Source organism: Muntiacus reevesi, chromosome 1 (genome assembly GCF_963930625.1).
Source record: "Muntiacus reevesi chromosome 1, mMunRee1.1, whole genome shotgun sequence".
Lineage (NCBI taxonomy): Eukaryota > Metazoa > Chordata > Mammalia > Artiodactyla > Cervidae > Muntiacus > Muntiacus reevesi.
Genome location: NC_089249.1, coordinates 59,696,999 through 59,709,786, shown reverse-complemented (window position 1 = coordinate 59,709,786; position 12,788 = coordinate 59,696,999). Strand labels below are relative to the sequence as shown.

At 62.3% G+C, this 12,788-nt stretch overlaps 1 protein-coding gene across 2 annotated transcripts in view; it reads left to right on the top strand.

Moving 5' to 3' along the window:
* WNT7B (Wnt family member 7B) overlaps positions 1 to 8,318 on the top strand; it is a 51,810-nt gene extending 43,492 nt beyond the window's left edge. For both annotated transcript variants that reach the window (XM_065945401.1, XM_065945395.1), the window contains exons 3-4: positions 1,402 to 1,673; positions 7,839 to 8,318. In XM_065945401.1, the coding sequence (XP_065801473.1) occupies positions 1,402 to 1,673; positions 7,839 to 8,318 (752 nt within the window). The remainder of the gene's footprint in view (positions 1 to 1,401; positions 1,674 to 7,838) is intronic.
* The last annotated feature ends 4,470 nt before the right edge of the window (positions 8,319 to 12,788 follow it).

The window sequence follows — 12,788 nt, the reverse complement described above, 5'->3', positions numbered from 1 at the left end:
CAAGCACAGGGGGCATGTTGGCGCTCATAGGGCACAAGCGCTGGGCTTATATGCTCCTGGGTTTCCAGGGCACCGCTGAGTCTGACCGGGCCATGCCCTGCTGTGGCTGAGGGTATTGCCATTCCTGCTCACCAGACCCGGGCTTTGGTCCAGTCAACACCACTGAGCTCCGGGCCCGGAGTGGCAGGTGCTGGGGACCACACAGTCCCGGCCGTGGCCCTCAGGGAGCCTCTCTGCTCATGGGCTAGGGGAGAGGTGCTCAAGAGACTGGGGCTGGGATGGCTGGATGCACAGGCGGGGGACGGGGCATGGAAAATAAAGAATTCAAGCTGGGACTGCCCAACTAAGGGGCCTTTGACCCACGTGGAACCAGGAAGGCCCAGTGCTAAGGTCCACCAGGTGGACACTGTCAAGAGCAATGAGAGTCAGATCTGCTGCTGAGGGTGGCCAGGGAGCCCATGCTGTCTTCTGGCTGGTGGTCTGGGAAGGCTGCTTGGAGGAGGAGGTATTGGAACTGGCTGTGGAAGGTTGTAAAAACTGGGGCATGAAAGGGAAGGAAATTCCACCCAAAAGACCAGGAAACGCCCAGGAGCATGTGGATTTGAGTTTGAGCCCCGGAATTTGAGTTGTTTGGGGGTGGAAGATAGGGAGAGAGGGCTGGTGATCCAACCCTGCACGGACTTCAGACCTTCCCTTTCCAGCTCAGGCAAAGGAGAGGGAGGGAATGTGTTTGTAGTACACGTGTGTGCGGAACTGCACTTTGCACCCACCTGGAGGATGGCTGGGGAGTGGGGTTGGCAGGGGAGACCTACGCCCCAGCCTGGCAATTCAGTGGCCCCTGAAGCAGGCAGGAGTGATGGAGAAGGAAGATTCAGACAGCCAGAGCCTAGTGAGGGGGTGACAGTGGGTGGTTAGAGAGAAAGATGGCAGCAAAGGGGTTTGGGGTCCACTGCAAGCTGGGGGCAATCTGCCTGGCCTCTGGCCAGTGGGGTGGGCGCCCCTAAAGGGATCCTGGGCACAGGTGGTCCACTCCTGAAGAGCAGCGCCGGGAAGCTGGCAGAGGTGCAGGCCCAAACAGCCCCTCCCAGGACCCCTGACTGCTGTCTCCGAGGAGGAAACTGCCTCCCCACCCCACACTCCCCCCACCCCCGGCCCAGAAAGAGAAGGGTCTTCCGTGCGGGCGGCAGGGCTAGGGCACGCACCGAGTGCCCAGGGTGTACTGGCCTTACGACAGCCCTGCCAGTTGGGTTCCATCAGCCCCACGAAGCTCAGAGAGGGCCAGGACTGGGCCCAGGGTCACACGGCCGGCCGGCAGCAGGATAACGGCCCAGCACCTGGCCCCCTGAGCCCACGGGTCGGGACCTGCGGGGTTCACCGTCCGCACCCGTCCCCTCCCCGCAGGGAGCCGTGAGGCCGCCTTCACGTACGCCATCACCGCGGCCGGCGTGGCCCACGCCGTCACCGCCGCCTGCAGCCAGGGCAACCTCAGCAACTGCGGCTGCGACCGCGAGAAGCAGGGTTACTACAACCAGGCCGAGGGCTGGAAGTGGGGCGGCTGCTCCGCCGACGTGCGCTATGGCATCGACTTCTCCCGGCGCTTCGTGGACGCCCGGGAGATCAAGAAAAACGCCAGGCGCCTCATGAACCTGCACAACAACGAGGCGGGCAGGAAGGTAGGGCAGGCGCGGGGCGGGGCCGGGCGGTGGTGGGCGGGTCTGGAGGGGGCGGGGCGTCGCGGAACTGGGCGGGGCGCTGTGAGCGGGGCGGGGCGACGGTGGGCGGTGCGGGAGCTGGGAGGGTCGGGGTGGGGCGGTGGTGGGCGGGGCGGGAGCTGGGAGGGGCGGGGCGACGCGGAACTGGGCGGGGCGCTGTGACCAGTGAGAGGGGCGGGGCGACGGTGGGCGGGGCGACACAAGCAGCGGGGCGGGGCGGGGCAGGCCTGCTTCAGGCGTGACCACTGAGTTACCCAGTTATCCAGGGAGGGTCTGGACCTCTCTGAGATTGGGCTTCTCTCCTAGCGGAGGGAGTTTGTGAACTGAGCCCTGAAGGTGCAGGGTGGGTAGTGTTGAGCACAAGCCATCACTTGTCCGTCCTAAGCTCAAAGCGTTGGGTCTTTCTATTCCAATTGCAAAGATTTGAAAACAGACTGTGGGACTAGAGAAGTTACGTGTCTGCAGCCCTCATCTGGCGGGCAGTGGTGTGAGACAGGGGCCCTTTTTGCACATAGGGTAGGAGCCGGGCCTGGCAAGCGTCGGTGGTGGGGGAGGCCTCTAGGCCACGGTCTGTGTCCCTGCCCCACTCCTGTAGGAGTCATGCCAACACACTCAGAAAGGCTTCCTGGAGGAGGCGGCCTTTGATTCATTTTGAGAGTCTGGAGGAAGGGGTGGTGCCAGGAAGCAGGAGCAGCCTGAGGAAAGGCAGAAACTGAGTTGGAGCCTCTTGAGCAGCCAGCTTCATGCGTGGGGTGGGGTACAGAGAGGTGCGTGATAAAGGAAGACATTCAAGCCGAGACACAGTGGGGAAGAAGTCAGGGCGAGTCCAGCCCCGCCTCGAGGAGATGAGGGCCCCAGATACTGGGCTGGGAGGAGCGGCCGCCATGGCGGCAAGATGGCCCGAGATAGGGCAGCCAGTCGAGTGGAACGCCTCTGGGTCTGGCTCTCCAGCCCTGGGGGCTGCACCCAGGGAACCAGGGCCTGAGGGGCTCTGCAGGCCAGGGACAGACTAGCCTTTCCAGACAAAGAAGACCTGAAAATGCCCTCCGCCCCCAAGCCCAGAGCTGAGCTCATTCACTGAACCAATGCCCCTGCCGGGTCTGTGTGCCAGGCGTCATGCCGGGCACAGGGCCCAGGTGGAGTGAGACGTGCCTTGGCTGTGGGAGCTCCCCCAGCACCCAGTGGGCCCACTTGCAGGGAGCCCAGGGACCTGAGGGAGGGGTAGCGGTAGCTTCTTGAAGGCAGTGGTGTCCTTGGGGGGCCTTGAAGGACATTCCAGAGCTGAGAAGAGCAGAGCAGAGTGTGAGGGGTGAGGGCGGGGGAGGGACCCGGGGGAAGAGGGGGCAACTGCAGAGGGTTCAGGCTTGTGGGAGCACCAGGGGTGGGTGAGACAGGGTTTGAGACATATGCAGGGGCCAGCCCAGGATGGGCCTTGAGCACCAGGCCCAGGCTTTGACTTCATCTTATAGAAGTGGAGGTTGCCATGCAGCCAGTGGTTGCTCAGTTACTGTCAGATGAATAAATGAGTGAAGAAATGAGTCTTCATTTCTGGACCTCCATGGAGTTTACAGACAACATTTAGGCTCCATTCTCCATGTCTCTCTGTGTGTGTCTGTGTGTGTGTGTTAGTCAGGTCCGATTCTTTGCAACCCCATGGACTGTAGCCCCCCAGGGTCCTCTGTCCATGGAATTCTCCAGGCAAGAACACTGGAGTGGGTTGCCATTTCCTTCTCCAGGGGATCTTCCTGATCCAGGGATCGAACCTGGGTCTCTGGCATTGATGGCAAATTCTTTATTGTCTGAGCCACGAGGGAAGTCCCAGGCTCCATTCTCTGGGCACAGGCAATGGTGATATGTGTCTGGAAGGGCAGAGGAGAGAGATTCACTTACATGGAGGGCACCAGGAGGGCTCCCTGGAGGAGGAGGCACATCTGAAGTCTAAACTGAACCAATCCCCTTTGAGCCTCTGCAGTGGCTTAGGTCTTGAGCAGGGGCTTTCCCACACCCCTGGGAGAACAGTCTCACCATCTCCATTTTATATTTGGGGACTTGGTGGCTGGGAGGAGAGGGGGTGGCAATTGGTAGGTGGTAAAAAGGCGTAGCGGAGAAGGCAATGGCACCCCACTCCAGTACTCTTACCTGGGAAATCCCATGAACGGAGGAGCCTGCTAGGCTGCAGCCCATGGGGTCGCGAAGAGTCGGACATGACTGAGCGACTTCACTTTCACTTTTCCTTTTATGCATTGGAGAAGGACATGGCAACCCACTCCAGTGTTCTTGCCTGGAGAATCCCAGGGATGGGGTCGCACAGAGTCGGACACGACTTCAGTGACTTAGCAGTAGCAGCAGTAGCAAAAAGGCATAGGGGAAGTGGAGACTAGCTGGATTGGGCCTGAGGAAGACAGGAGGGCTGGCAGCAGGAGGCTGGTGATGGGCCTGGGGCTGTTCGGGGGAGGGGCGGAATCAGGATGGAGAAGAGTCAGGATACTGGGGGGTTTGACTGGGACGGAGCCGTGACACCTGGAAGCCAAGCACTAAGGAGAGGCAGGATGATGGAGGCAAGGGGTGCAGATGAGCCGTGCGAGGGCCTGTCGGGGCCAGGGGAGCCACAGCAAAGACCTCTAACCTGGTCGGCAGCCAGGATTCTGCCGCTGACACTGTCCCTAGCTGTCCGCGAGGCCCTGGCTGGCCCCACCCTCTCCCACATCCATCTCCTCCCCCACAGGTAGAAGGCGCCGTGTGCCCCAGCCCGTCCCCCCAACAGCCCCGACCCCGCGGGGCCGTGCCGCCCATGTGTAGTCTGAGCTCTTGGGAAAGGCCAGTGGTGGTGACCACACGGGGCCCCCTGGGGGCTTATCATGGCAGCTAAGACCGGTGGGTATGGCTTCTGAGGTTTCCTGGAGAGCTGAGTCCAGACCTTCACGGGTCACTCTAGTGCTGGGGCACCCCGGCCCCGTCGTAGAGCAGCCAGGCCTGACCCCCAGCCCCCGGGCCTTGGACGGAGTTCAGCAAGTCAGGTGGAGAGGAGGCTGTTGCTGCCACGCCGAAGTCCCACAGTGAAGTGGCTTCAAGCAAGAGGAATTTGTTCTCGCACAGAGCCAGAGGCCCAAAGTCAAGGTGTCCGCAGGCCCGAGCTCCCTCCCGAGGCTCCCTGGGAGGGTCCTTCCGGCCTCTTCCTGCTCTGGGGGCCGCGGGCGCTCTTTGGCTTGTGGCCGCGTTGTCCAGTCTCGGCCTCTGTCTTCACGTGGCCCCTCCTCTGTGTCCGTGTCCCCTCCTCTTCTGTCTCTTACAAGAACACAGGTCTCTGGACTCAGGGTCCCCCCTGAACCAGGACCATCTCATTGCGAGTCTTAGCTCGCTAACATCTGCAAACTTCCGATCTCCGAAGAAGGGCACATTCTGAGGGGCTGAATGGACACACATTTGGGAGGACACTCTTCAGCCCACCCCAGACTGGCACACGGCCCACTGAATCCCTCGTGGGCCAGGATCAGACAAGCTGAATGTGCAGACCTGCTCAACTCTGAGCTCCTTCCGGGCTTTGGGCCACCAACCGGGGACACCCCCTAACTGAGCACCCTCCCCATAGTGTGGGCCAGCCCCTACTCTGGGAAGAACCCCACTCTGCCCTTTTTTGGAGCTCCCTAGGGCAGGAGTGAGGCTCAGGGCTCAGCCAACAGCTCCTCTGGGCAGGGTGGGTCACTCTGCACCCTCCTAGGTGGTCTCCTGGGGAAGTGGGGGCTGGTGCCACCACCTCTCTCTCTTATCATGAGGGCGCTGGAGCCGGAAACAGCACATTCTTGAATCCTGTGATCACTTCCCATGAGAGTGAGCCCCAGCCAAGCGAGGCTTCAGCCCCTTGCTCTGCACACAATGGTCCAATCAACTTCATCTGAGGACTGTCACCATTCTGGCAACAGAGGAGCTGAATGTGGAGGGAAGGGGTTCAGGGCGGGCGGCAGAGCAAGGCAGGGGCAGCCGTTCAGCGGGCCAACGTGGGCATACGGGTGGAACACCCGGCCTGCACAGACTCTAGCCTGGACACTCCCGCCAGGTCTCTGGCCATCACCGCCCATCTGAGGAGGCACCTCCTGGGTCAGTAGCAGGGGGGGGGGGCAGTTGCCCCCCGGGCTGGGGCTCTGAGAGGGCTATGCATCTGGTCAGCCGCTGGCCTGGACCATCCATGGCAGGCAGAGTGACCTGGGCAAGGGAAGCTTCCAAGCTCTTAAGGGCAGGTTAGTAGAGCAAGGGGCTTTCAGGGAGAGGGAAGATCCCCTGGAAGAGGGCATGGGAACCCACTCTGGGATTCTTCCTGGAGAATCTCATGGACAGAGGAACCTGGTGGGCTACAGTCCATGGGGTCTCAAAGAGTCAGACACGACTGAGCGACTTAGCACGCAGTGGTCCAAGCAAAGATGATCGTGGGCTGGAGGGAGGGGAAGGAGAGGTTGGGCTGGGATGAACAAGAGTGAGGAGAGGGGTGGGAGGCAGAGGAGAGGCCTAGAAACATTTTTTCTGAAGAGGTCACAACTTCACCCAGACCCCCAGACTAGACTTCTGGTCAGTGCCTTCGACCCAAATGCCCCACAGCAGTCATCAAACCCTGCAATTCCAGCTCTGAATATTCCCCTGGGCCCCCTTCCCCTCCTCCGAACTCAGGGTCCCTCCCCACTTCGGCCCGCCCATGGTGGAGTATCAGCCTCCCGCCTCCTCCCTCCTGCCTCCTCCCCAGCTTCTCCCGTTCCACCCAGGACATCATTCACACAGGAGGAGAGCATCTCGGCCCCTAAACTTCAGGCTGCTAGCCGCACGTTGTGCTCATTTGGGTCCAATCTTCCTTTCGTGGTGATGGTGACAGCTCTCCAGACCTTCTCGCGATGCTCCCCTCCTGGAATGCAGCTCCTGTTTGTCTAATGAGCTTCTGCTCCTCCGTCAACACCTAGTACAGGCACCACCTCCTCCAGGAAGCCCCCACGCCAGGCCACCGCCCCCCTCACAAGCCCCTGCGCTGTGTGTCAGTTTCCTGGGAGTCCCAGGGTTCGTCACCTTGGTCCAGGGCCCCGTGCGCTCAGGGCAGGCAGGAAATGGATTGGGCAGTCACCAGCACCGTGGCATGTTTCTCTCTCTGGTTCTTTCATTTCTTCATTCATTCATTCATTCACTGAGGGTCAGGGCTGGGGTTCTGGGCCAGGAGGCAGAGGGTGGCCAAGATCTCAGGCTGTCGCAGTGAGGCCAGCGGGAACTAAGACAGCTGACAAATGGCTCTTGTGCAGCCGTGGGGCGGCGGCTAATGATTCCCCATCTTTAATCAGGCCCGGCTGGCAGGGCCTTTTCGATCTGAGTAAATGAGTGCCCGGGGTCAGGGCTGGCTCTGGGAATCAGCCTTCCGGGGCCAAGGAGGGAGGCCCAAGGAAAACACACGACTGCACCCACTGCGGGCCCTCAGGGAGCTGGGGAGAAAGAATAACACTGGTCGGAGGGCGGCTTCCCAGCAGACGGCACGCCTGGGCCTCACTGATCCATGCACTCACCTCCCGCTTGCCCCCACTCCCTCCTTCAACAAAGGTGTGCAGAGCTCCATGTGCGTGCCAGGCTTCCATTGAACAGCCATTTAAATGCTGACTGCATGCCAGAGCCTATACCAGGCACAAGGGTGAGGGGTTCACATTTACTAAGCACCTGCTCTTGCTGGACCTGCTACCTAGAGGGGGGCATGCACAAGCTTCTTCACCTGCTGCTCTGTGACCTGCAGTGAGCCCCACGCCTGCCCCATCCACCCAGCCTCAGTTTCCTCATCAGTGCATAGACTTGCAGCTCCCTGAAGGGTTGTGAGAATCTTGTGGAACTCATTTGATGAGCTCATGCCTCGCTCTGCTGAGGTCTGAATATTCTCACGGGGACCCTCATAGGGTCCTGTGCAGTAAGGGACCTTGTAGTCAGTAGCCCCATTTCATGGATGAGGAGACTGAGGCTCAGAGAACAGGAAACACTGATGTGTGGTCACACAGTGGGAAGTGGGGAGTCAGATCCGGGTCAGATGGAGGTGAGGTGGCAGGCCCCCCACCACCTGCCTCCGCCCCGCTCACAGCTCCCCAGCCGGTACTGAGCCTGCCCTGTGGCCCGCAGGTCCTAGAGGAGCGCATGAAGCTGGAGTGTAAGTGCCACGGCGTGTCAGGCTCCTGCACCACCAAGACGTGCTGGACCACGCTGCCCAAGTTCCGCGAGGTGGGTCACCTGCTGAAGGAGAAGTACAACGTGGCCGTGCAGGTCGAGGTGGTGCGTGCCAGCCGCCTGCGCCAGCCCACCTTCCTGCGCATCAAGCAGCTGCGAAGTTACCAGAAGCCCATGGAGACGGACCTGGTATACATCGAGAAGTCCCCCAACTACTGCGAGGAGGACGCGGCCACGGGCAGCGTGGGCACACAGGGCCGCCTGTGCAACCGCACGTCGCCCGGCGCGGACGGCTGCGACACCATGTGCTGCGGCCGGGGCTACAACACCCACCAGTACACCAAGGTCTGGCAGTGCAATTGCAAGTTCCACTGGTGCTGCTTCGTGAAGTGCAACACGTGCAGCGAACGCACCGAGGTCTTCACCTGCAAGTGAGCGGCCCCGCCCACCGCCGCGGCCCCGCCCACCGCCGCGGCCCCGCCCCGCGCCCTTGGCACCTCTGCCCCGCCGCGTGACTGCGCGGGCAGAGGTGTGTCCAGGAGGTGGGCGCTCCAGGCGCGAGAGAGCTCCCACGGGGCGGCCACCTTTTCCTGCCCCACCAGCGGCTCTCTCCTGCCACGCCAGTCCCCTCTTGTGGCAGAACAGTGCCCGTCAGCTGGTCCAGAGGGCAAGGCCGAAGGCATGAGTGTCCCCGGCGGCGCCCAGTGCATTTCTTTTCTCCGGGACAGTGAACCTCCAGGACACACACTTACCCGGAAAGCAAAGCGACAAGACTCGGAGCGTCCTTCTCCCCCAGCCTGGTGGTGCAGGACGCAGAAAGACTTCGTCCCAAGCCTCAGCAGTCAGTGGGCTCCAGGGCAGTTTGGGCAGATGTCGACAAAAATTATTTATGTTTTCTTAGTATCCGAAGAGGATTTTAGCACTAAGGCATAGCCGGTCCTAACTCCGTACTCTGTTAGCGTGTCCCCGTGCCGCCCTCTGCTCCCTCTTCTGGCCCCTGGGTACCCGCGGGAGCATCCCGGTGTATGGCCCTGTCCAGGGGGAGGTGGCTGGTGCAAGTGGTCTCCACGTGAGCTGGGTGGGGCGCTTGGTGGCTGGCACGGCTGAGACCGCCTGTGAGGACAGCCAGGACAGGGACCTCTGGCCCCTTCCTCCCTTCTTTTGAAAATCATATTGAGCAAATCAGATTGTCACCCACATCAGGTTCCAGGAGTGCTGCGTCCCTGAATGCAGTTGCTCTTCCAGCCCTCCACCAGCCAGATGCTCCCCTAGTTTACAGAACCCCCTCCCGCCCTGGAATCACCTGGACCCCCAGGACAGCACCGTGCCGGGGCCGGCTGGTGGGACAGGGGGACAGTTCAGGGGTATTTGCCTTATTTGACAGATGGGGACCCTGAGGCCCAGAGTAGCTCGAGTACTAGTGAGAGACCCCCCAAGGCCGTGAGTGGGGGCTCTCACCCGGGCTCAGGCTCCCTGACAGTCATCCCAGGGCTCCTGACCTTGAAGGCCATGCTCTGGGGACACCCAGGGTGACAGGCAGTCCCCATGCCTTGAAAACTCTGGCTGTGCCCCTCCCCTGCCAACTTCAGTGGGGTCCACGCCCCTCTCCTTGAGGTGCCTTTGAGGGTTTCTCTGGTGGTCTCCTTGCCCAGTCCAGGTCCTTTCATCCTGACCCTGATGCTGAGAAAGCTCGGATCCAGGGCACTGCTCCGCCAGGGTCCCACCTGCTGCGCCAGCAGATAGCTGCCCTCCAGTCATCCGTGGTCCCCACCCCACGCAGACCCTGCCGTGAGGTTCAAGTTACCCTGAAACCTGGGAGACAGGAATGGAAAGGGGTCCTGCTTGGTTCTAAGCTGTGGGCCGGGTGGGGAGAAAGTAGGGGCCTGAGATTCAGCGCTGGACATGCCTCCTGCCAACACTCCTGCCCACCATGGGGAGACCGAGGCACAAGGTCCCGGGGCCGGGAAGGATGGCGTGCGCTGGCTTCTAGTGCACCGCTGTCCTTGCACTCGTCCCTGTCCTGATTTGAGGTGTCTTCTCACAGAATCCCATGGCAATGTATCTTTAGGCCACTAACCAGACAAGTGTGCCGGACACTAGCCTGGGGTGAGTGACACTGGGCCCTGGCCCCGGCGTCTACCCTGCCTGCCTGCACGATGCCAGGACATGCCACCAACAGCTGCTGTCCTGGGAGCTCCCAGGCCACTGTGAATGCCCCCCCCAGGCCCCTTCCCACTCCCCCACCCCAGGTCCCAGGACACCCCCCTGAGTCCACAGGCCTAGCATCCTCTGCCAAGAAACCTGGTTAACTTATATTGTTATATAGCGTCGAAATGTCTATAGTGTCTCTTAAGTTATTGTGACCTACACTGGGTACTGGGGGGCGGGGGGATGGCCGTGCTGTCCCCGAGCTAGGCGCCTCCTTCTGCTGGAAACCGGCCCTTGGACCCTTGGGGCCCCTGATGCCACCAAGTCACGTGCACTGTCCCTCGGCGACGCGGTGGCCCCCACCGAGACCCTGCCCTCCCCTAATAGGCTGTCACCCTTCCCTTGGGTGGGGCGGGAGTGTCGTGTGGCCCAGGCAGGGATGCTGGTGGCCGAGGCGCTATGTGTCCTGCGGTGGCTGGCCCCCCCACCCGCCCACTGCAGGAGAGCTGGCGGGTTTCTGATGGGCTGTGTCTGGCCTCCCCGGGAGGGGAGCGCTCGGCTCCAATAAAGCTGGAATCAGAAAAGCAAGTGTGTGAAGTGTCTGCAGCCCTCGCCGCGGGGGTGGGGGAGGGAGGCAGGAGCTGTCCCCTGAGGACAAGGCCCCCCACCCTTTGGCGCCCACTGTGTGGGCGGAGCTGGCGCTGTGCTGATGGCCCTTCCCCCACCCCGTCCTTCACACCTTCTGGGGGGGCTTGGTTCTCATGCCTGCCCCCAAGAACTTTGGGCCTGTCCCCACCAAGCAAGGGCCACAGCTGGAGGGGTGGACACAGACTCTGAGGCCTCCCCAGACAGCCTGGGTCAGGCCACAGGGACAGGGGGGTCATGGCCCGGTGCCAGGGGGCTGCTCTCGGGAGAAGTGGGGCTGAAGGTGGGAGGCCCTGGCCCCATCTGTCTCCCTCTGTGTCTCCTTCCTCTTCTGACCCGGTGGGGTCTGTCCTCAGAGTCCCCGTGGGTCTGTCCAGCTGTATCTGGGGGGTTTTGACTCCATGACCCCCCTGCCCCAGGGCGCTTCTTGCCCTCTCTGGGTGAGGCAAGGCAGCCCGAGGCCCCTGGGAGCTTTGCAGGCCCCTGGCTGGCCATCAGGCCTCGCTGCTTCTGCCAGAGGCCCTGTGAGCCGGGAGGATGAATGGCATTCCTGCCGAGGGCCGGAGGCATGTGGCGGGGCCGGTTTGGCCACTGCCCGCTGTCCCGAGGCAGCCTGGCATCACACAGCCCCCATCCACCTGGGCACCGAGGCCCAGATCCAGGGAGAGGGGCCCCCAGGTGGGCTTTCGGAGGAGGACGTGCCCCTCAGGGCGTGGAGAGGCGGGGAGACGGGGCGAGCCCTGGTCCTGAAATCTCAGCTCTGTCCCTCCCGGCGCACCCTGCCCCCACCCTGGCCCTGGGCACAGCCTCTGGCGCCCGTGCCCCCGTATTTATCAGCATCTGAGTCAGATACATCAGCGTCCCCATCCCAGAGCACGAGGTGGCTGGTGCCAGGACTCGGGGGTCACCAGGATTTGGGGGGCCCCAAGCCAGGCCCTGATGCCCCGGGGAGATTGGCAGGAGGCCCCTGCTCCCCACGAGACAGTGAGTGCGTCCGCGGTGGCGGCGGCCGCGGAACGCCAGGGTCCGGCTACTCCCACAGGGCCAGGAATGAGGAAAGAGCTCTGAGAATGCCCCAGCCCTGGTGCCCAGACTGTACTCACTGCTTGGCCACGGTTCAACCCCAGCCCCGGCCTCCCGGGGCCGCCCGACACACCCTCCAAGGAAGCGTTCCCCAGGCAGCCCGGCACCCCCACGGCCCCCAGAGTGACACCCTTGCCCCCATCTCTCTCTGTGGGCCCCGGGCGTGCAGGCCTGTCCCGCCTCTGAACTTGCCCAGAATGCAGCTTCCACGGGCTTGCCTTCCCGCTGCGCCCAAGACAGCAAGGATCAGCAAGGCTGGTGGGTCCCCAGGGCTTCCCTGGGCAGGATATGGGGACGCTGGGGCAGGATAAGGGGCACCTGCGGTCCTGGGGGCATGTCTCCACTGCCCACTCATTCATTCATTCACTCACCGGCTCATTTAGCCTTGCTGGAGGCCGTGTCTGGCCCTGGAGATGGCGGTGGTTCAAGCTTGGCCCTGACCTTCAGGGTCTCCAGGCCTTCGCTTCACTCCTGCCCTAAGCAGGGCAGCCCATTCCAAGGATGTAACTGGGCTGAGACGGCCTGGGAGAGAGAAAAGGGCTTTCGACTGGCTCATCTGCCCCTCTGAGCCTCAACGTGCCCCTCTGTAGAATGGACACAGGGGAGCCAGGGTCTGGCCAGGCCAGCGTTCCTGCTTTCTCTGTCTGGAGGACACTCCTGCCCACACTCTGCTCTCAGGCCAAGCTTTCGCAGCAAGGTCTCCCACCCGTTTCCCCACAGGGCTCCCCGGGCTGCCCACTCCGCTGCTGTCCAGTGGCCAGCGCTCCCAGGGGGTCCTGTGGCCGTGGTGACAGAGACTCTCTCCTTGCAGCCTTGGACGTCCTTCCTGACCTGTCCATCTCCTACGGCCAGCCTCTGCCCCATTCGCACACAAAGCCCCTGGCCTGCCAGCAAACCTCTCCTCCCAGAGCTACCCATCCCCTCCACCTCCCGCCCAGCCTTCGCTCCAGCTGTGTCTCCAGCTAGGGAGATCCTTTCTCCTCCCATCCCTCACCTGCAACCCTCTCCCCCGTGACGCCCACCTTCCCC